Source organism: Pongo abelii, chromosome 5 (assembly GCF_028885655.2).
Source record: "Pongo abelii isolate AG06213 chromosome 5, NHGRI_mPonAbe1-v2.0_pri, whole genome shotgun sequence".
NCBI lineage: Eukaryota > Metazoa > Chordata > Mammalia > Primates > Hominidae > Pongo > Pongo abelii.
Window position 1 is genome coordinate 52,238,649 of NC_071990.2, and position 25,280 is coordinate 52,263,928.

Below are 25,280 nucleotides of genomic sequence, written 5' to 3' on the forward strand. Positions count from 1 at the left end.
ATTCATTTATGTATACATTATTAGTCATAACAGCATATTATCAGAATTCTACAATGCAGTAGGTACTAGGGTTATAAAATGTTCTGATTAAGTCTATCATATAATGGAGATAGGACACTAATTAAACATGCTATTCATATCATTACCGAATGCAGTAATGGCAACATGAATGAGTAGCACGGACCAGAAGGAAAGGTACACTGAAATCTACTGCATGGAGACAGGAGAGCATCATATGAGGTTGGTGCAAAAGTAATTGTGGTTTTTGCCATTAAATAGTCCTGTTTTTTGTCAGCTCTGAGACCTTGAAACAAATCAATTATCTCTCTGGATTTCAGTTTCCTTACCAATAAAACGAGACAGACGTTTCAAACAATCACAGAGATTTGCAACATCACAGTTATGAATCTTCTATTGGGGAATTTTCCAGAAATTGTACAATGAGTTACTAAACTAAAATCACAATTCATGTCTCTGGAATTTCCATATTTATGAAGCTAATTTCTGTCTTGTTAAAGCAATACTCAAGAGACTATCAATAAGTAGCAATTCTCAGCATAATTTGGACTCATTTAGAAAGCAACACTGTATATCTCAAAATCTAGCCCATGAAACTCATGATGTTCACTATAAACTCACTACTATTCACTATTCTTTAGCTACAGGGGCTGCCTTTCTGCCTCACGACTACCACACAAAGCACATTTCTCCCTCGGGACCTTTGCACTAGCTCTCCCTCAGCCTGAAATGCTCTTGTTCAAATCTTCGCAGGTCTAGCTTTTTCTTGTCTCTATAGTCTGATGTCACATTGACTTGTTAGAAAGGTCTTTACTAACTATCTAATATATGGTTGCCAGCATCCAACCTGGACCTCTCATTAATTACTTTTCCTATTTAATTTCTTTCGGAGAATGTACTACCATCTAAACTTATCTTCCTCATTTATTTTACTATTTAATTGTCTGTTTCCCCCAATAAAATAATGCAAGCAGGAATTGTTCACTATTGAATGTCTTGTTCACTGTGGAATATTCAAATGCCAGAAAGAATGCCTAGCACTGAGTTGGCATTCAACGAAAGAGGGAGGTGGGAGGAGGTAAAGGAGGAAGGGACAAATCTACAAAGGAAACTTTGGAAAATCACCATATCAGAGGAATTATTTTCTCTTTAGTATCGGTTTATTCATTTCATTTCACCATCCAAAAGAAAATCAGTTATTCATGAAAGCAATCCTATAAAGGTTTGATGCCATGACTCAATATGAACAACTATTCATTTTCAACCATGAAATTCAATATGTTCAATGACACCTCAGGCTATATACTAAAACCAAAAAATGAAGTTGTTAAAGAATAGATAAATGGTATTGAGCTTATGAAAAGTTATTGCTCCTGAAGCAGTAAGTGTTGAATTTTTATTTGTTTTACATGAAAAGTAATAATTTGTGGCAAAACTGTATCAGCCATTATAAAAAACAAAAAGCTGGAATAAGATGGTCAATTTTCTTTTCTATTTTCTTTGCCATTTCCACTGTATCTCATATTACTGACCACTTCCTCTTGTAAATTGCCTCTTTTGTTTCAAGATATTATTTTCGTGTCATTTCATTTTCTTTCCACCTATATAACTGTTTCTTTTTCATTCTTATTCCTGAACTCAGCTACCCCTACCACCCTTCAAAGACTTGCGCTCCTCAAAATTTCTATCCACAAAATCTGTTTGGCCAATTTTATCGCACCTTTAATTTCACATTTGAGCTGATGATCCTCAAATATGTACATTTAGCGCAGACCTCTCTCATTAGTTTCTTTATTCATAAATCTACTTGCCCTCTAGATATTATCACTTACATCTTTCATTGAAATCTAACTTTGAAATTCATGAGTCTGGGTACTTAACAAACCACTGTATAAAGTTTACTGTATACTCAACATTGTTCAAGCATTTTAATAAACATTAACTCATTTACTTTTTTAAAAACTCTATTAAATACGTACTATTATTATTTCTACTTTGGAGATAAGAGTACTGAGACACAGCTAGTTCATATAACTTGCCGAGGGCCATTCAACTAATGAGTGATGGAAAGGGCACTCATTCCCGGCATCCCCATTGGCCCAGATCTCCCAACCCGAAACCTTGGATGTATCCCAAATAACTCTTCCTTGCCTCAGATCAAAATTCTCACTAGGTTCTAGCGATTTTTAGCTCCTCAATGCTTCTCTAATTAATTATTTACTCTTTAACTCCCGTACCTTACTTCACTCCATTACAATTTCTTTCCTGAAACATCTCAGTAGGCTTCTCACTTTTCACTGTGTCCCTTTTAAGTGCATTCTCCACACTTCCAGCACTAATTTTTCTAAGAATAAATATAATCATGTCACTTCGTTGCTTAAAACTATCCAGTGACTACCCACTGCCTTCATAGGAAAATCCAAACTCCTTGGCATAGTATATCAGGTCAAGGTGCTTCATTTACTACCACCATTTCATACAAAGCCTACAATCCAGACATACCCATCCCCTACAGTTTCCTAAAAGTATAATGCTCATCTAAAATATGTACCTGTTCACATCTCTTCCTTTATCTTTAAGCTCCCTCTAGGTTGGAAGACATGATACTTCCAATCATGTTTTTACTCATTTGTCACACTATTTTATTGAGACACCTCTTGGAAGTTCAGGTTCATGATTTCTGTTTCTATATGCCCAGTATCCCCCATGGTACTTGGTACATGGCAGACACTGAGTAAACCCATGATAAATGAAAGAATGGACACACATGTTAAATTCTTTAAGCTTATCTTAAGTGTTTTATCAGACTAATGAGACAAGCACTGAACGAAGAATGAAATTGAGTTTGGCATTTGTGATGCAGCTATGGCCCTCTAAGCAAAGCTTTGATCTTGAGCTTCCTTTCTAATTCTAGCATTCTATGATTCAACTCTATTAAAAGTCCATTGATACCTTTGCCAGCACCAGTTGCCTTATAAGCAGGACCACCAGCTGGGCATGGTGGCTCATGCCTATAATCCCAGCACTTTGGGAGGCCAAGGCGGGCGGATCATGAGGTCAGGAGTTCAAGACGAGCCTGGCCAACATGGTGAAACCCTGTTTCTAATAAAAATACAAAAATTAGCCAGGCATGGTGGTGAGCAGCTGTAATCCCAGCTACTTGGGAGGCTGAGGCAGGAGAATTACTTAAAACTGGAAGGCAGAGGTTGCAATCAGCTGAGATGGCACCACTGCACTCCAGCCTGGGCAATAAGAGCAAAACTCCATCTCAAGAAAAAAAAAAAAAAAGCAGGATCACCAAAAAATATAATTCCACAATGTTGGGACTTGGATCAAATGGCATCAGATAGCAGGCATACTCTGGCAGCACTCTGTGCCAATGTCCAAATCTATTAAGTTTGTTTACTAACTAGTCTTATTATCTGTTTCATGTTGGGATTTCTTTAGGGTGTGGTAAAATTGGACAGATGGGTTGAAAATCTTCCTTCAGGCATAATACACATAGGATTGGGCAGATGGGTTCCAATAACCAACCTTTAGGCCTGGAACACATGGATGAAGCAAAGAGAAAAAGAATACACCACTATCCAGTGATGGGTAGAAAATAGAATTGGGAATGGAGAAATTTTTAAATGAGACCTGAAATATATAAAGTAAAACTGGAAAGTGGCACAGTGTCACTTACCTTCAAAGGTACAATTTTTTTAGGCAGCAAGCTATATATTATAGTAATGAGTGACCCTAGAAATCTAAATATAACTTACCAAAAAAAGAGATCAATCTTAGCAATAGAAGATATCAACTGGAAATAAGTTTTGTAGTAACAAGAACAGGGCTCAATTGTATTTAATATCTCTCAATTAATTGGGTGAGGATTTTACAGAATATTAAACAAACGGGCAAATGGTAGTAATCTGTGAGGAAAAGACCAGACTTCAAGAGAATATCTGCAGTGTAGAAAGATGAACTGAAATAATTAAATGAAGAGATAGGTAAAAAGTATTGCCCTTAGATTCCCTCAAAACCCAAGGGAAAGCAAAATCAGCCCAATACAACTGTACAATGTAGGGATATGTATTTGTGGCAGCACAAATATAAAGAGCAGGAATTAGAGCTGACAGTGTAGTTGGCAGGAGTAATGGCATGACTTGGCTGGAAAAAGAAGTCAGTTTAATATTTGACTGTATTAACAGAAGAATCATATCTGTTCTGATAGCTGGAGGCTGACTGTGCTGGAGAGCTTCTGTTGACACCTCCATTTCCAAACTCTGTGCTTCTCCACCCTTCCCAGTGCCCCAGGATGTGGCTGACCTATGTGTACTGCATCAGGGAGTTCTCCTTTACTCTGACTTCCAGTCGGATGTGGCCAAATGGTAGCACAAGCAGAAGACCGCAGGGAAACAAAAGAATGAGGTAAGAGTGTTTATTTCTATAGTTCCTTCCATGTACTGGTTGAATCCCAGCCATACAAAGGCCATGCCTCTGGGATGGTCTGACAACCATCTCTAAACCTCCCTCTTTATCTCTGGGTTCCTGTAACATTCTTTTCTCAATCCTTTATGGCAAGAGGTAGTAAGGATAACTGGCTTTATTAGCCCTAGGGTATACCTCATCCCATTTGGATCTTTTAAATCATTCCTTTATTTAAATCCCTTCAAACTGTCTAATGCATATGACATATATTTTCTGTGGGCACCCTGGCTGATAAACATTTATTGAACACCTACTACATACCAAGCACTTCCTATGAGTTGTTATGTTTAATATCCCTCTGAAGAAGGGTCTACTGTTATCCCACATATGTTGCAGATGAAGAAATGAAGGTGCCCAGAGGTTGACTTGCTTAAGGTCAAACAGCCAACAGGTGGCCAAGGTGGATGTGGTCCCCCCACCATCTGACTTAGAGCCCATTCTGTTAACTGCTATACTCATCTCACTCTGTTCAGAATAGTCAGATCCCACCCGGGAATAGTTCTTTCTCCCTGGCTTTCAGAGGAATTAAACAAAACAAAGTTGTGTTTAGAGGCAATGCCAGCAAGAAAGAGGGAATCTCATAACTATGGGAAATGGGGTGTACAAATTTGTAAAATTTTTCTGAAAAGCAATTTGGCAGCATGTATTAAAAATCTTAAAAAATGTTCTTATCCTTAGGCCCATTAATTTCATGTTTAAAAGCCCATCCTAAGGAAATGAAGACATGAATAATGATTTCATTATTGAATGTTCATTGCAGAGTGAGTTACAAGGACAAAAGTCTGAAATAACTTAGATGCTTAACAATAGAAACATGGCTAAATTATTATATATACATGTATATCTATATATTCCCATATATTATATAATGTTGAAATTATTGAAGTTGGGCCTTTGAAATATAATGAGCTGTGGAAATTCTTACATTGTTTATATAGGATCAAAAAAATCAAAGTATGTACCCTACATTTTGAAATACATGTGTGCATGTGTGTGTATGTGTAAGAAAAAAATGACTTTGAGATAAAACACCAAAATATTAATTGTGGTTATATTTGCACTTGGAAATATTTGCACTTGGAAACTTTGAGTGATCACTTCATTTCCATCACATAATTCTCTTTGTTTTTCTGTATTTGCAGTTTTGTACCATAGACTAAAAAGAAGTAGTTAAAACAGCAATAACTATGAACCATGGTTATAAACTGTATGACCTAAAACAGAAAAGACTCAAGAAGATGTGAATGAAGGGCTATAGAATTAAAAGGAGTAAGATACTTGTCCTGAATGGCTCAAGGGGAAGAGCCTGAACCTATAGAAATTGGAGGAAGATAGATTTTAGCTTAATAGAACAAGAAGAATTCTAATAGGATTTTAAACAATGGGAACAGTTTGCCTTGAAAGGTTTTGATTTTTTTGTCACTGGAAGTATTCAAGAAAAGGATTGACCATATTTTTTCAGAAATCTTTTTACAGTAACTTAACCTTTGTTCAGGTAATTAGACCTAGAATTTTCTCCCAACAGAGATTCTACAACTTTCATGCTACCTAACAAGGATATCTAAATATTTCCTTACCACCAGAGATATATTTCTTTGGAATACGATATGATTTTTTTCTGGGCATTCTCTTCCAATCTTCTTCATAGGGCAAAGTAAAACGCCTTACTAAAGTTCTAAAGTAGTTCCTTTGGAGACAGGGTACATGTCTTTTCAGCATTTATACCTATTACTTACAACAGTTCTAAGTATATAGTCTACCCATAACATTTCAGGTCTTTTTATTTAAGTAAGCCAAATCTGGTTAATACACTACCCTAGATCCATTCCACTCTGCCTGTCCTGTGGCCTCAACAACATGATCCACTTCCCAGCAAGAGGAGCCTCATCTCCTAGCACCTACTGATTCTCTGGTCCTTCCACTAGCTACCCAGGGAGCCACAAAAATAACAACGTCAGAGGAGTTAATGGCGTGGAATGGGCCAGGTGAGATGCTTGCCTTCTCCTCACTACCTCCCCCATATTGTCCCAAGATATGGTGGTTCTAATAAGGCTTCTCTCAAGATATGCCATATAACCAAGCAAACCAAGCATGCTTCTTTGAGAAGCTGTGGCTACCTTGTATTTGCTTTCCCTCCCTTCCCTCCTCACTTTTCTTTTCCCTTCACTCTCACGTCTTTGGGATTATTTGTCCCAGTAAAGTGCTAGCACATAGCTTTGCTTTCAAGTCTATTTTCCCAGGAAATTATGTTAAGACAACAATTGAAATTTTATTGTGAGTTAGTTGATCAGATGTTATCAAATCCATCCTATGATATCTTCTGAAAGAGTGAGTTAAAGGCATATTCTGATACAAAGAAAACCTAAAGGAAGAATTGATCTGTAGCCTGGAGGAGGTAAAAAAATCACCCCGGAATGAGCAGCAGCAGGCGGACCAGAAACAGCCTGATAGTACATGGGCATGAAAGAATGACCAGTACAAGCCACCTCTGACCACGTGTAAAGCTTGCCGAAGAGTAACTTTACTAGTGCACTCACTACTACCTCAACCCTCCCTAAACTCTGTTAAGCAACCTGCTTGATGATACCATCTGTTTCCCAGAGCCCCTTCTCACAGAGAATAATTCCCAACATGCTCGCAATCCTTGTGCCTTTACTCACCAACTTTCAGCTCCCCGCCTGCAATGACCATGCATGCCACACTCAGAACATTGCTTCTGTCCACAGGGAAGTCTAAGGTCCCCATCACATACAGCCCTTTGAAGAATGGAAGGTCTGTATCCACAAGGACAGTTCTGTCTGTGGAAGAAAAAGAAATTGCTCAGATGTGTCACAAAAACAAGAATTACGTGTTTATTCTGGGGTTCTCCCAGCAGTTTGGGAGCTGTGTACAGTGTTATCTAAACCAGGACAGGTATAGCAACTGGAAGAACAAATAGTCTGCCAAAAGCTAGGACTTACTGAACAGGAAAATAAGTTCTGATTGATAAATGCTGCCATTGCTTGACACACCACGTTCATGGACAAAATGCACTGCTTATGCACCAAATAGCTGCCCCAAGTCTACTGCAGTGGAAACACACAGATCAAATGAGCTCCCTACCCTTTGTCCTGTCTCTTCACCTTTGGCTCTAATTTCAGGGATGTACAGAACAGGATGTACAGAACATTGGCCTCTGAAGGCAGACTATTTGGATGTGAATACCAATTCTGCTACTTACTAGCTGTCTAGGCAGATAACTTGATCTCTCTGTGCCTCGGTTATCTCATCTGTGGAATGGGAATAATACTAAAAACAACTGTTTTGTTCACAGGACTTTTTGTGAGGGTTAACTCATTTAAATGAGTTAATAGATTGAAAATGGTTATACAATATTAGTAAGCTATCTCTAATTCCCTAAGTCCCATTGTGTAAGGTAAAGTACATGGTGCATGCTTAATAAACGCTTGATGTTATTATTTTTACTGTTGTCCCTTAGCTTCCCATGCTTATAGCACTTACTGGACAATTTAAAATCATTGTATTTTATTTCCCCTTTCATAAAAGCAGTCTTCATATAACTTCAGAAGAAATAATCATAGCTTTTGCCTGAGATTTACTATAGAGTAATATATAAACACAACACTTTCATTTAAAACAATAAGTATTTCATGTATGCCAAAGCATTAAGTGTTACTTTCTGAAATTTAGCAGTAATTCAACACTAATTAATGACATCAAATAAAGATTTTTGCTTAAATTTCTAGTACCATAATCACCAACACATGTAAAGATTTATAAGGAATTTTTTTGTTAGTATAATCTCATCTCTCATTCTAGGAAACAATGCGCTTGCTCTTCTTAAGGACATGCCCAAGCAAATTAACTTGTCATGAGTTGTCTTTCCTAGCCCCTCCCTGCTTCCTGCATTATAAGAATGGCCATGCCCTCCTGTGGCAGAGACTATAGGGTTGTAAATCAACCATTTCTCTTGTTTTCCTAAGTTCACAGTTAGACTACAGTTTCCACCTCCTTTGCAGGTTGATGAAGCCATGTGACTGAGTTGTAGCCAATAAAATGTGGGAAGAATTAAAGTATGACATCTCTAGGCCTGGTCCATAAATTCTGTATGCCTTTTCCCTCCCCTTTTCTCTCAGTTAGACATAGAGCAGTGGTTCTCAAAGTATGGTCCTATCCCATGGGGATGCAAAGCAAGCATTAGTTCTGCTAGCAAGCTATTCTCTCTCCTCACTGGCTCCACCACTCTCCCTAGGGAAACAACCTCTCTCTTTTACACTTCAGTGACACCCTGTACATACATCTATCAGAGTACTGAGACACACTATCCAAATTATATACATACACTATTGTACATGAGGAAGTAACTGTCACTGGGCTGGTCCTCAGTGTGATTATGACATCCTCTCCCACTCTGACTTCCTTAAGTGAAGAGATCATTCTTTTTCTTTTTAAATCCCTAGTGTTTTTGCAATACTGAAGATAAAGACACTAAATAAATGTCGTCCAGATCTGTTGAGTTTAATCCCCTACATACCTTAAATTCAAGAGCTCATTGATGACTGGTACAAAATGAATGATCAAGCTAAACGGACAAAAATAAATATATATCTTAATCTCATCTCTAGCACTTTTCAAAATATTCAAATAAGAGTGAAGTACCTAGAGAATGTTCTAGGTTTAGCATACATTTTATGGGTTCATGACTTTAAGAATTATTTGAAGCAAAATCTGTAAAAACAAGAGGGTTTTGCCTCTAATTTATTTACTTATTTATTTTATTTTCCTCTTTTATTTTAAATTCAGGGATACATGAGCAGGATATGCAGGTTTGTTAACACAGGTAAACTTGTGCCATGGTGGCCTGCTGCACAGATCATCCCATCACTAAGGTATTAAACTCAGCATCAATTGGCTATTCTTCCTGATCCTCTTCCTCCTCCCACCCCCTGCCCTCTGACAGGCCCCAGTGTGTGTTGTTCCCTGCCTTGTGTCCATGTGTTCTCATCACTTAGCTCCCACTTACAAGCAAGAACATGTGGTATTTCGTTTTCTGTTCCTGTGTTAGGTTGCTAAGGATAATGGCCTCCAGCTCCATCCATATCCCTGCAAAGGACATTATCTCATTCCTTTTTATGGCTGCATAGTATTCCATTGCATCTATGTACCACATTTTCTGTATCCAGTCTATCACTGATGGACATTTAAGTTGATTCCATGTCTTTGCTATTGTGAATAGTGCTGCAATGAACATATGTGTGCATGTGTCTTTAAAACAGAATGGTTTCTATTCCTTTGGTTATATACCCAGTAATGGGATTGCTAGGTCGAATGGTATTTCTGCCTCTAGGTCTTTGAGGAATCGCCACACTGTCTTCCACAATGATTGAACTAATTTACACTCTTACCAATAGTGTAAAAGCATTCCTTTTGCTCCACAACCTTACCAGCATCTGTTGCTTTTCGACTTTTTTTTTTTTTTTTTTTTTTTTGAGACAGAGTCTCGCTCCGTCGCGCAGGCTGGAGTGCAGTGGCACGATCTCGGCTCACTGCAAGCTCTGCCTCCTGGGTTCACGCCATTCTCCTGCCTCCAGCCTCCCAAGTAGCTGGGACTACAGGCGTCCGCCACCGTGCCTTTTTTGACTTTTTAATAATAGCCATTCTGACTGGTATGAGATGATACCTCATTATGGTTTTGATTTGCATTTCTCTAATGATCAGTGATGTTAAGCTTTTTTTCATATGTCTGTTGGCTGCATGTATGTCTTCTTTTGAGAGGTATCTGTTCGTGTTCTTTGCCCACTTTTTAATGGGGTTGTTTTTTTCCTGTAAATTTAAGATCCTTATAGATGCTGGATATTAGACGTTTGTCAGATGCATAGATTGCAAAATTTTTCTCTCATTCTGTAGCTGGATTACCCTAATGATAGTTTCTTTTGCTGTGCAGAAGCTTTTTAGTTTAATTATATCCCATTTGTCAATTTTTGCTTTTGTTGCAACAGCTTTTGGCATCTTCATCACGAAATCTTCACCTGTGCCTATGTCCTGAATGGTATTGCCTAGGTTTTCTTCCAGGGTTTTTATGGTTGTGGGCTTTACATTTAAGTCTTTATTCCATCTTGAGTTGATTTTTGTATATGGCTTAAGGAAGGGGTCTAGTTTCAGTTTTTTGGCATATGGCTAGCCAATTCTCCCAGCATCATTTATTAAACAGAAAATTCTTTCCCCACTGCTTGTTTTTTGAGGTTTGTCAAAGATGAGATGGTTGTAGTCGTGCAGTCTTATTTATGCCTTCTCTTTCTGTTCCATTGGTCTATGTGTCTGTTCTTGTACCAGTACCATGCTGTTTGGTTATGCTGTTTGGTTACTGTAGCCCTGCAGTATAAAGTTGGGTCACATGATGCCTTTAGCTTTTCTCTTTTTGCTTAGGATTGCCTTGGCTATTCGGGCTCTTGTTTGGTTTTATATGAATTTTGAAATAGTTTTTACTAATTCTGTGAAGAATCTTAATGATAGTTTAAGGGGAATAGCAATGAATCTATAAATTGCTTTAGATAGTATGGCCATTTTCATGATATTGATTCTTCCTATCCATGAGCATGGAATATTTTTCCATTTGTTTGTGTCATCTCTGATTTCTTTGAGCAGTGGTTTGTAGTTCTCCTTGAGGAGGTCTTTCACTTCCCTTGTTAGCTGTATTCACAGGTATTTTATTCTTCTTGTGGCAATTGTGAATGGGAGTTCATTTGCGAGTTGGCTCTTGGCTTGTCTATTGTTAGTGTATAGAAATGCTAGAGATTTTTGCACATTGATTTTGTATCCTGAGACTTTGCTGAAGTTGCTTATCAGCTTAAGAAGCTTTTGGGCTGAAACAATAGGGTTTTCAAGCTGTAGGATCATGTCGTCTGCAAACAAAGATAGTTTGACTTCCTCTCCTCCTATTTAAATATGCTTTATTTCCATCTCTTGCCTAATTGCCCTGGCCAGAACTTCCAATACTATGTTGAATGGGAGTGGTGACAAAGGGCATCCTTGTCTTGTGACAGTTTTCAAGAGGAGTGCTTCTGGCTTTTGCCCATTCAATAGAATATTGGCTATGAGTTTGTCATATATGGCTTTTATTATTTTGAGGTATATTTCTTCAATACTTAATTTATTGAGAGTTTTTAATTTGCATGTATGTTGAATTTATCAAAGGGCTTTTCTGCATCTATTGAGATAATCATGTGGTTTTGGTCTTTAGTTCTGTTTGTGTAGTGAATCACATTTACTGATTTGCATATATTAAACCAATCTTGCATTCCAGGGACGAAGCCTACTTGATCATGCTGGATAAGCTTTTTGATGTGCTGCTGGATTCAGTTTGCCAGTATTTTGTTGAGAATTTTTGCATTTGTATTCATCAATAATATTGGCCCGAATTTTTCTTTTTGTCAGGTTTTGGTGTCAGGATGATGCTGACCTCATAAAATGAGATAGGGAGGAGTCCTTCCTTTTTAATTCTTGGAATAGTTTCAGTAGGAATAGTACCAGCTCTTCCTTGTAACTCGTAGAATTCAGCTGTGAATCCACCTGGTCCTGGGCTTTCTTTGGTTGGTAGGCTATTTATTACTGCCCCATTTTCAGAACTCATTATTAATCTATTCAGGGATTCAATTTCTTCCTGGTTCAGTCTTGGGAGGGTGCATGTGTCCAGGAATTTATCCATTTCTCCTAAATTTTCTACTTTATGTGCAAGAGGTGTTTATAATATTCCCTGAGGGTTGTTTGTGTTTCTCTGGGGTCAGTGGTAATATCCCCCTTTTTGTTTCTGATTGTGTTTATTTCAATCTTCCTTCTTTTCTTCTTTATTAATCTAGCTAGCAGTCTATTTAGTTAGTTGTTTGTTTGTTTGTTTTTCAAAAAAATTCTAGATTTGTTGATTTTTTGAAGGCTTTCCATGTCTCTATGTCCTTCAGTTCAGCTCAGACCTTGGTTATTTCTTGTCTTCTGCTAGCTTTGAGGTTTGTTTGCTCTAGCTTCTCTAGTTCTTTTAGTTGTAATGTTAGATTGTTAACTTGAGATCTTTCTAGCTTTTAGATGTGGGCATTTAGTGCTATAAATTTCTGTCTTAATGCTGCTTTAGCTGTGTCCCAGATATTCTGGTATGGTTTATCTTTGTTCTCATGAGTTTCAAATAACTCTTTGATTTCTGCCTTAATTTCATTATTTACTCAAGAGTCATTTAGGAGGAGAAGGTTATTCATTTCCATGGTGTTGTGTGGTTTTGAATAGATTTCTTTTTTTTTGGGGGGGGGGACAGAGTCTCATCACTCTGTCGCCCAGGCTGGAGTGCAGGGGTGCGATATCAGCTCACTGCAGCCTCCTGGATTCAAATAGATTCCCTTGCCTCAGACTCCTGAGTAGCTGGGATTACAGGTGTCTTCCACCATACCTGGATAACATTTGTATTTTTAGTAAAGACAGGGTTTCACCATGTTGCCCAGGATGATCTTGAACTCCTGACCTCAGGCAATCCACCCACCTCAGCCTCCCAAAGTGCTGGGATGACAGCTGTGAGTCACTGTGCCTGGCCTTGAATAGATTTATTAATCTTAAGTTCTAATTTGATTGTTCTGTGGTATGAGAGACTGTTATTATTTCAGTTCTTCTGCATTTGCTGAGAGTGATTTACTTCCAATTATATGATCAATCTTTAAGTGCTGTGTGGTGATAAGAAGAATGTATATTCCTTTGTTTTTGGGTGGAGTGGTCTGTAGATACCTATCAGGCCCACTTTATCCAGAGTTGAGTTCTGGTCCTGAATATTTGTGTTAATTTTCTGTCTAAATTATCTGTCTAATATTGTCAGTGGGGTGTTAAAGTCTCACACTATTATTGTGTGGGAGTCTAAGTCTCTTAGAAGGTCTCTAAGAACTTGCTTTATGAATCTGGGTGCTACAGCATTGGGTGCATATATATTTAGGATAGTTAGCTCTTCCTGTTGAATTGAACCCTTTACCATTACGTAATGCCCTTCTCTGTCTTATTTGATTTTTGTTGGTTTAAAGTCCATTTTGTCAGAAACTAGGACTGTAACCCCTGCTTTTTTTCTGTTTTCCATTTGCTTGGTAAATTTTTCTTCATTCCTTTATTTTTAACCTATGTGTGTCTTTGCATGTGAGATAGGACTCTTGAAGACAGCACACTGGTGGGTCTTGGTTCTTTATCCAGCTTTAAAAGACTCTGTGTCTTTTAATTGGGGCATTTAGCCCATTTATATTTAATGTTAGTATTGATATTGTGTGTATTTGATCCTGTCATCATGATGCTAGCTAGTTATTTTGCAGACCTGTTTATGTGGTTGCTCCATAGTGTCACTGGTCTGTGTATTTCAGTGTGTTTTTGTACTGACTGGTAACAGCTTTTTGTTTTCATATTTAGGGCTTCCTTCAGTTCTTGTAAGGCAGATCTGGTGGTACCAAATTCCCTCAGCATTTGCTTATCTGAAATGGATCTTATTTCACTTTAAATTATGAAGCTTAGTTTGTCCAGATAAGAAATTCTAGGTTGGGGGCCAGGTGCAGTGGCTCATGCCTGTAATTTCAGCACTTTGGGAGGCCAAGGCAAGTGGATCACTTGAGGCTAGAAGTTCAAGACCAGCCTGGCCAACATGGCAAAACCCCATCTCTACTAAAAATACAAAAATTAGCCAGGCATGGTGTTGCATACCCGCAGTCCTGGCTATTTGGGAGGCTGAGGCACAAGAATTGCTTGAACCCAGGAGACAGAGTTGCAGTGAACCAAGATCACACCACTGTACTCCAGCCTGAGTGACAGAGCAAGACTCCATCTCAAAAAAAAATAAGACAGAAAGAAAAAGAAATTCTGTGTTGGAATGTCTTTTCTTTAAGAATGTTGAATATTTACCCCCAATCTCTTTTGGTTTACAGTGTTTCCATTAAGAGGTCTGCTGTTTGTCTGATGGGCTTCCTTTTGTAGGTCACCTGGCCTTTCTCTGGCTGCCTTTAACATTTTTGCCTTCATTTTGACCTTGGAGAATTTGATGATTATGTGTCTAGGGAATGATCTTCTCATGGAGTATCTTACTGGGGTTCTCTGCATTTCCTGAATTTGAATGTTGGCTTGCATAGCTAGATTGGGGAAGTTTTCCTGGATGATATCCTAAAATATGTTTTCCAAATTGGTTTCATTCTCCCTGTCTCAAAGCAAGAGTTTTATACAAATTGGATTATATCTGTTCCAACCTACAGCACACTCAACCAATATTCAGCTATTAAACTTGATTGTACAAAACAATAAAATTGGTTAACTAATGCTTTCTCTCATCCACAGAGTACTCACACATACACATAAAAGTATGATAGTAGGTGCTTTTAGACGTATTTCTCAGCTAAAATATGACAAGTACATGAACTTTAAATTATACCCCTTTTAGAAGAAATTTTCCCTTTTAATTGCCCTACCAACCCCAAATGTAACAACAAATTTCCCATGAATCACAGACAGACTATTATAACCACTTGAAAACAGGAACACAGCTGATGTTCTCACTTTTATTTTCTCAGGACCTAGAAGAATAATATTTAACCCATAATAGATGGTAAAAAATAACACCACACACACACACACACATAAGCACACGTGCGTGCACACACATAAATTCCAATAGTTATCGAAGGAAAAGTATAGAATGAAGACAATAATAGAAACATTAGTCTTATTTCTCCTGGTGCCACACTTTTCACTTTGAAATTCCCTGGATTCATCTCTCCATTTTTTTTTCTTTCTTTCTTTCCTTTCCCATAATGTGACAAATCTTGATGGGTGGTAGGAATTTAAACATGAGTGAGTCATGTTTCCCACCATCAGATGAAGACAGGTATATATACAAATAAATAATGTGATATACTTGAAATGATGACATACTTTTTAATTACATGGAGGTTGACTCTGTTTTTATTCCCAGCTGCTTCAAACTGGAGTCTATCAATGTGTCTATTATAAGAAAATTTTGCTAAAATAAAATAAGCACATGCCATATAGAGATTTTTATAAAGGCATTCTCCTTGTATCACAATAATAAAGATTTCAGCTAGTTATATGAGCAAAAGAATTCACCCTAATGTACCCTCCAGAGCAGATCATCTGCAGGTCTAAACTGACCAATCCTCAGCTACAATGACACTTGCAGAGGATTTCTCTCTTTTCCAGGAGTGGAAAGCTGGCATCTATGTGCCACATTCTCTAGAATTAACATCCTTTCCATAAAATTACTCAAGATATTTCAGAGCAATCACTCAGAAATAGTTATTTATACAACTTACTTAATAATATAAGTGATGGACCACCTCTAATTTAAGTGTGTTCCAGTGCTTTCCACCGTGTCCTGCCTTGGCTACAGATATTCCACCCTATTCTGTCAGTGACCAATCTATCCTACTTGAGAGAATGAGCACTGGCATATGGAGGGAACCATCTGGAATTTCTGTTGCTCAATGGGTGGCTGATGGGGGAGCTGATCTGGAAAGAGGCTCCAAAAAGAATTAATGAGTTCCAGATGTAATTAAAGACTGCTTTTCCCCCCAAAGGGGCTCAGGACTAGCCATGGGGTGGTGCTTCTTGGTTCCGAATTACACCCTTTAACCACTTGTTCATCTGTCAAGCACTAAACACCACCATCTTTATCCTAGTGTGTTTTGCCAAGCAGTGTTTTGGCTTTTTGGTCTTTTTTTCCTGAAAGTGTTCTACTTTTACAATTAGAACACTAAAGCTTTAAAAATAATATCTGGAAAGTTAACAATAAGGAGAAACCCCTGAATTTTTCCCTGCACCAAATGCAACAACAACAACAACAAAAAAGACTCAGTGTTTTATTAGAAATGCATTAACTAGCCTCAAGACCAGAAAACCTGAGCCAGACTGAAAGACAGATGTCTCTGAAAGAGGGCTGGGGCTTCTTTTGTATCAAGAACAATTTGACTACCACAGTTACAAAGCATTCCATATAAGTTCAACACTAGATTTAAACTCACTTTTTTTCCCAGCAAAGTAGGGAATCAAGGTCACTATTGTGTAGCATTCCAAGGGTCTGACACTTGTCTAAATCCTGTAGAAATGAGATCAAGGGCAAAGGGCACAGATCCTGGGAATAATGATGGGGTCACATGAACAGGCATAATTTAGGGCAGGCAGACCCACTGCTTGTATGGTATGCACTGTATCAGGCCCCATAACTTAGGTGGTAAGACAGTTTCCACTACAACCCTGCTATTGTCAGGAAAGCAGCCTATACTGACTTTGGACACAGCTCAGACTTCTGAGGGAGAGCAATGGCATGCCAGGCAGAGCAGGACATACAAGGACTATTTGTGGGCTTGTTATTTTCCTGTACCTTCCATAATTAATGGTTTTTTTCCTACATTCAGCCTTGGCCCCTATATTTTCTATTAAATATGTGAGCCAAAGGAAAAGTAAATTTTAAAGCCATTTGAATCACTATTAAATGATCTAATCTTTCTTTGTAGAAAGAAAATATTTTTAGCTCCAAAGTGACTACTTTAAATATACATTTTACACAATGATTGGTGATATTTTCTTTCTTTTGTGGTCTTGTTTAACTCTGGAGGCATCTAACAATTTATCTAAATAGTCTGTCATAACTTATAAAGATGAATGATACATCCAAGAAAAGTATTCCTAAAATAGAATGGAAACTCTTATACATAAATAGTTCACAGAGATGAAAGATGAACACGATTGAAAATTAGTGTCAAGTAGACTAATTTACTGAGATGATGGTATTCAGTTCTCTAGAGTTCATTCTTTTGTAGAAAAAGCTGAACAGAGACGTGCTAGAAGATAAGGATGCAGTCTTTCTATAACTAAACTCTTTTCAAAGAGTTGCTAGCTTTATAGTCTGCCTTTTTCATCAAATCCACACAGGTGGTTTCTTTGTTCTACTCTGCCTATCATTTTTTTTCAAACAGGTCTTAAAAATAGGCAGAAGAGGTAGTTTCAAAGTGCCCAGAGGCACACGATTCAAGACTAAAAGCCAGTTTCCTGACTCCTTGAAGAAAAACCATCTGCTGGCCTGATTTTGTGTGTGTGTGTGTGTGTGTGTGTGTGTGTGTGTGTGTGTGTGTGTGTGTGTGTGTGTGTGTGTGTGTGTGTGCATGAGAGAGAGACAGGATGGAAGGGGAGGAGAGAAAAATAGCTCTTCTCACTCTCACCTCATGAGAAGAGTCCCATTTAAACTTTGGACAATAAATCCCCATCCCACTCCCCACATTCTTTCTGTGTCTTTTTCAATCACACACAGACATGCATAATTCCCACAGTAGAATAAACATTTTAAATTATGATATTTTAATTGATCAATAAAATGTTTAACACACAATGTTTATTTCTTCCTCTAGTCTATACCATCTGTTCTTCAGAAATATTTTGAATCTATTTAATAGGAAGGTTTTTAAGTAAAATTACCAACTGTATCAGATCAGTCCTCTGCATCCCAAATTCTGAAAGGAAAATACCAGAAGGTGCTGCCGTTTTCATAAAAATAGAAAAGAATCTGTGCCTTCTCTCATCCCAGGCTTTATTATTATTGTTTTAAATCTAGAGACGGTGCTATGCTACTGTTCTCTTCATTAGACTTCAAAGAAATCAGAGTGGTCGACATGGCATTGCTATTTAAACCAAGGTCTATAGTTGTCACCTTGCTCAGATGGCTCAAGGCAAAAACAACAACAACAATCAAACAAACAAAAAACCTAGACCTTGCAATCCCCAGAAGACCTAAAAAGGAACAATATGCATTTTGATAAATTTTAGGTCTGATGTTAAACTACAGTTTGGCTTTATCCACATAATTCTATTACCTCTATATGTTGTTAATGAATTCTAACTAACATGAGGTTTGGGGATAAAATCCCTCTCCAATCCTGTAGCGAATAATGCTTAATATGTGAAAAGGCATAAACTGGCAACTCTCGGGTGATCCAATTATTAAATTTTTACATGTTACAGTTGGTGTTAAAGCCAAACTAGGCACCAAACTTATTTTCCTATGTGGATTTTTGTTTTGATTTGTTTCCTTAAGAATAACAATATGATCAACTTTTAGTAAATAAATATATTTTGTACTTTTACCCTGAATAGAAAAATATGAATATCTATGAAATAAGTGATTCACTCCTGAATGGTGCTGTTTAGGCAAAGGTCCAGATATCAAATATTGTATCAAATAAGTTTATTTCTCCCCATCAGGTCTTTTTTGAAAATATATCTTCTCTTTTTGTCTCTGCTTGACACTAGACAGGGCAATATATCCAAAAAACTATGAGATTCTTTAATTTTCCTCAATGTTATTGACTTTTTTTCTTAAGTTCTCAATTGTTTCTTCTGCAGGAAAAGAAACCCAAAAGATTATTAAAATTTTAAAAATAAGATGCTTGTATCCTATTTGTTTGTTAAATATACATATATTATATCAATTATAATTGATGTTTAAGAGAGAGTTTAAAATGTAGTATCTGAGTAACAAATATTTAGTAAATAATCTCTACTTTCTATTTTAATATGTTGTACCAAAATTTATATTTTCTGAGCAAACCAATCTATGTGTTGTGCTCCTAAATTAATAAAGTGCTTATATTTTATAAAGTACAAAATAACTTCTGTAGAAGTTGTCATTGTTCTCAATATTTTTATATTTTCCATATTTTTTGGAAAGCCCCAAAAAATTAAGTCCCTTAAAAGTCTTCTTGTAAATTCCAGTAAATTACATGTATTCAAAGCAAGGAGTTCTTGCTTGGGGTTTCCAAAATATGTTGTTTTCCACTTGAATTCAAATATTGTCCCAGAGATCATGAAGGTTCCTAGAATGTTTATTCACAATTCTAAGTATTCTAACAATAATATCTGGATTCTACAACCTCTATCAAAAGTCCCAATACTCTAAAATATCTTTGCATGGTAAACAGACTGAAATCCTTGTCCTTAGAGTTAATTCCTCTTTTTAATCCAAGGTGACTAGAAGACCCCAGGAGAAAAATGATATATAAAGAAAAGGTATTATCACTGACCAATACATTTGTTCATTCATCCATTCATTCACTTAGCAAATACTACCAAGTGCTTTGTCAGACACTGTGATATATGCCAAAGAAACAAACATAAATAAAACAAGGCTCCTCCTTCACATAGAGAAGAAATTTTTTTTTTTTTTTTTTTTTTTTTTTGAGACAGAGTTTCACTCTTGTCACCCAGGCTGGAGTGCAATGGCGCGATCTTGGCTCACTGTAATCTCCGCCACCTGGGTTCAAGCAATTCTCTTGCCTCAGCTTCCCTAGTAGCTGGGATTACAGGTGCCCACCACCACGCCTGGCTAAATTTTGGTATTATTAGTAGAGACGGGGTTTCACCATGTTGGCCAGGCTGGTCTCAAACTCCTGACCTCAGGTGATCCGCCCACCTCAGCCTCCCAAAGTGCTGGGATTACAGGTGTGAGCCACCAGGTAATTAAATTGATGGGATGAGTTTTGGAAGAATAAAGAAGTATATCTGAAGTCCTTTTAGTATTTGCTTCTGATACCCACCAAAATGATCATGGCAAAGCCCAGGCAACATTTCAAAGTAAAAAAGACTATGTCTGTTTCTTCTTTCTTTCGAGTGCCCATCCATCTCTGAGAAACTACTGACCTCATTTGCTCATAACTACCAAATGGCCAGAATCCCACTGATGCCCACCCACCAACAGCCCACACATATGAAGGGTCTCAGTAGTTCTATAGTTCCAGTAATTTCTCAGCTATGTCCCAATTCCCTCCAGGCTCAACTCACTTATACATGACTAAGTAGAGAAATACTACTTCATGGGGGTAACAGGAGAAATTAAGCGAAATGCCACATAAAAAATTATTACAGTGCCTGGCACATAAAAGGCATTCAATTATCAGCTATTGTTTTCATATGCCCAACATGTAGCTTGGAGTACTTGCTCTATACCTGTCACTTCACTATTGTGTGAACCAAAGAAATACAATTCCTGGCCTCATGAAATCTAAAATTTTGTGGAGGAAATAAGACATTAATACACAATTGCAAAATTTACTTCATAAGCACAAACTCTGCAAATTGGTAAAAAGAAAAATACATAATACTGTGAGAGTAACCGCGAGGGATCAAGGGTAAAACAGCTGAGACCTAAAGAGTGAGCAGCAGTTAACTAGGTGTAGAGTTGCTCCAGAGAAAGGAGGCAGGACAGATGAAAAGTCAGAAGCGGGAAAGAGCTCCATACCTCCAAAAGACTGAAAGATGAGAAATGCAAATCAAAATCACAATGAGACACCATCTCACACCAGTCAGAATGGCTATTATTAAAAAGTCAAAAAATAATAGATGCTGGTGAGGCTGTGAAGAAAAGGAATGCTTATACACTGTTAGTGGGAATCCAAATTAGTTCAGCCACTGTGGAAAAAAAGTTTGGTGATTTCTCAAAGAACTAAAAATAGAACTACCATTGAAACCAGCAATCACATTACTGGGTATATATCCAAAGGAAAATAAATCATTCTACCAAAAGACACATGCACTTGTAGGTTTATCACAGCACTGCTCTCAGTAGCAAAGACATGGAATCAACCTACCTGCCCATCAATGGTGGATTGGATAAAGAAACTGTGGTACATATACGCCATGGAACACTACACAGCCATAAAAAATAATAAAATCATGTTCTTTGCAGCGACATGGGTGCTGCTGGAGGCCATTATCTTAAACAAATTAACACAGGAACAGAAAACTAAATACTACATGTTCTCACTTATAAGTGGAGGTAAGCATTGGGTACACATGGACATAGAGATGAAAACAACAGACACTGGAGACTGCTAGAGAGGGAAAGAAGGGACGAAGGCAAGGGCTGAAAAGCTATCTGTTGGGTGCTATGCTCACTACCTGAGTGAAAGGATTCACTCATATCCCAAACCTCAGCGTTATGTAATACTTACATGTAACCAACCTGCACATATACCATCTGAATCTAAATGAAAAGTTGAAATTATATTTTTTAAAAAAGACTGAAAAGCAACAGGAATGCCCACATTGCTGAATCTGGAGGAGAGAGGTAAGAGGCAGGGCTAGAAAGGTGGGCAAGAGAGCAGATCAGGAAGGCTAAGTAAAAACCATGAGATTTTTGTCTTAATAATGAAAGTAAGCACTAAGGGGAAATTAAAGAGGGAAATTACACAGCCAACTCATATTTTTAAGAGTGCTCTGGCTGCAGCGGGGGCGAATGGAGTAGATGAGGGTAAGCATAGCAGGAGAAGAATAATTAAGAGGCATTCTATGGCTGCATGGTATTCCATGGTGTATATGTGCCACATTTTCTTAATCCAGTCTATCATTGTTGGACATTTGGCTTGGTTCCAAGTCTTTACTATTGTGAATAGTGCCACAATAAACATATGTGTGCATGTGTCTTTATAGAAGCATGATTTATAATCTTTTGGGCATATACCCAGTAATGGGATTGCTGGGTCAAATGGTATTTCTAGTTCTAGATCCCTGAGGAATCACCACACTGACGGGAGGGGGGAGGGATAGGATTAGGAGATATACCTAATGTTAAATGACGAGTTAATGGGTGCAGCATACCAACATGGCACATGTATACATATGCAACTAACCTGCACGTTGTGCACATGTACCCTAAAACTTAAAGTATAATAAAAAAAAAAAGAGGCATTCTAGTGGTTCACCCAAGAGGCCATAATGCATATATCAGGGTGGTGAGAGAGGAGATTAAAAAACACACATCTGAGTAACATTCAAGAAGCAGAATAGCCAGGATTGGACAAAGCGTTAAGAACAACCCTGAGCAATTGGGAGTGGAAGATGGTGCCAGGTACTGGAATGGGAAAGCTGGAAGAAGAGTAAGTTGGCCACTGGCAATGGCAGGCTTGGCAGGGAGAGAGCAGGAATAGAGGATTCTCTCTGAGTTATTTTAGTTTAAGATAACTGTACATCATCCCAGTGCAGATTTCAAGTGGACAATTAGACATATAGGTCTGATCCTTGGGAAAAGAAAAAACGTTTTTATGAGTTCAAGCACCATCAATAGCTTCACAACCAGAAAATGTATGTTCTCCAAAAATCACCAAGACAGAATGAGAAGAATCATTATCTAAAAATAGATGAGGGTTTTTTTTAAATTCAAGGGAGTTTTTAAAATCATATGGAGCACTCAAAAAATGTGTTTGGTAATAGGAGATGTCATATAGAGAGGGAAAGACTGCAGACAAGAAAGAGAAAGGAAGGAGACAAGTATGGACTGAGATATCTGAAAAGGAATAACAGCATTAAGATGCAGAGAACATCAGGTGGGATTATCTTTGGGAGAAGGTAAAACATTTTGTTACAACAGGAGGAAAGAAAGAGAAGAAAGGGGTGCTGCAATTTATATATACTTGTCTCCTTTAAAGAGGAGCCTGAGGATACCTAAAATACCCTGCAAAAGACTATGAACTTGGGACACACTTTCAGTTCACCTCTAAATCATATCATGTAAACATTAGACTCCATCTGCTAATAACCAATAGAGATCAGGAATGATCTCTACTATAAAACTCTGTGTGTAAAAATATATCTATCTAGCCAGGCATGGTGACTCATGCCTGTAATCCAAGCACTTTGGGAAGCCGAGGCAGGTTGATCACCTGAGGTCAGGAGTTCGAGACTAGTCTGGCAAACATGGTGAAACCCCATCTCTACTTCTGTACTAAAAAAATGAAAAATATTAGCCAGGCATGGTGGCACATGCCTGTAATCCCAGCTACTTGGGAGGCTGAGGCAGAATTACTTGAACCCGGGAGGCAGAGGTTGCAGTGAGCCAAAATCATGCCACTACACTCCAGCCTGAGCAACAGAGCGAGAGTCTGTCTCAAAAAATATATATATACATATATGTGTGTGTGTGTATATATATGTATGTGTGTATATATATGTGTGTGTATATATATGTGTATGTGTGTGTATATATATATCCATCTATATGAGCATTTGGCTTAATGTCTACTTAAAAAACTTTATTACCTTAACACCATCTGAACAGGATTCTTTTAAAAGTAACTAATGAGAATTAATAGGTAAGAATGAGTGACTGCTGTATAAATACATAAAATAGTTAATGAAATTAATGCACGTGCATCTAGACATCCATATATCAAGCTAAGCATGTATTGTACATATGGGGTCTTTGTAGCCATCCATTCATTCCCAAATAGAGACTAGTTCCATATTACAACATGGATGAAACTTGAGAACATTATGCAGGGTGAGAAACTTCACTGTATGATTCCTTTTACATGAAATGTCTAGAGTAGGAAAATCTGTAGAGATGGAAAGTAGATTAATGGTTGCCTGTGGCTGGGAAAGATTGCGGACTAGGGAGTTATAGCCTAAGGGGTATGGGGTTTCTTTGGGGGGTAATAAAATGTTCCAAAATTAATTACAGTAATTGCATGTCTCTGTAAAAACCAGGAATTGTACACTTTAAATGGACGAATTTTATGGTATGTGAATTATATCTCAATAAATCTCTTAAAAATTAAAGTACTTTTTGTACTAATATGGTAGAATGATATCTTTCTGTACTAATATGGAATAATTACATGGAATAATTATAGCTTTTAAAGCAAGGCACACATAGTGTACAATTTCTAATATTTATACAAAGGGAGTGAATAAAAATAAATGTAATGTGTGTTTTTTTTAATTTTTGCATATGCAGCATAAAATATCTTTGGAAAGATACCAAAGGAAGGAACCAGTAACACTGCCATCTTCAGGAAATGAAACTGGCTGGCTGGAAGACATGGGTGAAGGGAAAATTTTCAATGAGCAATCTTTTTCTCTTTGAATTTTGAACAAAGTAAATACACTACTTTAAAAGCTTTTTAAAAATTGAAATTAAAATTAAAAGTAGAGACTAGTCATAATTTTATTTGAAATACAAATTAAAAAAGAATCTCTCACACACACATACACATTTGCATGTGTGTGTGTGTATGTGTGTGTGTCTTTTAGTCTTTGTCAGACATGTAATTTTTTTCTGCTGACAGGAATATAAGAAATATGAGAAAGAGAATAAGCTGTGCAGACTTCTTATTTGACCTGGCTTTGACTTCCTGTTTCTAATGTCCCTTAATTTACATTTTGATATGTAATGTTCCCTTCTCATTTTATCTTCATATTTGCAATTTTTACATTTGGATATTTATGGAATGCTTCACACTGTTGAATGTCTGTGGATCTAGGCAAAATTTGACTCTGCCATTGGAATTGGAGTTCAGTATGATGTTTCAATTTACTCTGACTTCAGTTTTTGCTTCCTAAGTTAATATTAAGACAAGATCAAACTCCATTATCTTGCATAGATTACTCTCTAGAAAGTTTTCCCTATTGTCACTTTGCTGGTCCATAATCACTGGAGACAACTTCCTGAAATATGGATTTATGGGAAGGCAAACAAAGAATTATAAACACAAAGAAAATCAGAAAACTATGAAAGAGATATACTGAATAATCAATAATCAATTCAATATCCCAAAAACTAATACTCAAAGATACAAAATAAAGCAAATGGAAAATTTAGCTTAAGCATATTCCCAAACACACTTTAGAAACACAGAATATTTCAGAAGCATACAAAAATAGTTTCTTGTATTTTTTTTCTTTTTATTATTATTATTACTATTATTATTATTATTATTATATTTTAGGCTCTATGG

The 25,280-nt window shown here is 37.2% G+C and overlaps 1 protein-coding gene across 2 annotated transcripts in view; it reads right to left on the bottom strand.

The window, feature by feature from the left end:
* Positions 1–25,280, bottom strand: part of PKHD1 (PKHD1 ciliary IPT domain containing fibrocystin/polyductin) — a 485,172-nt gene that overhangs the window by 175,279 nt on the left and 284,613 nt on the right. For both annotated transcript variants that reach the window (XM_024248417.3, XM_009241952.4), the window contains exon 53: positions 7,152–7,289. In XM_024248417.3, the coding sequence (XP_024104185.3) occupies positions 7,152–7,289 (138 nt within the window). The remainder of the gene's footprint in view (positions 1–7,151; positions 7,290–25,280) is intronic.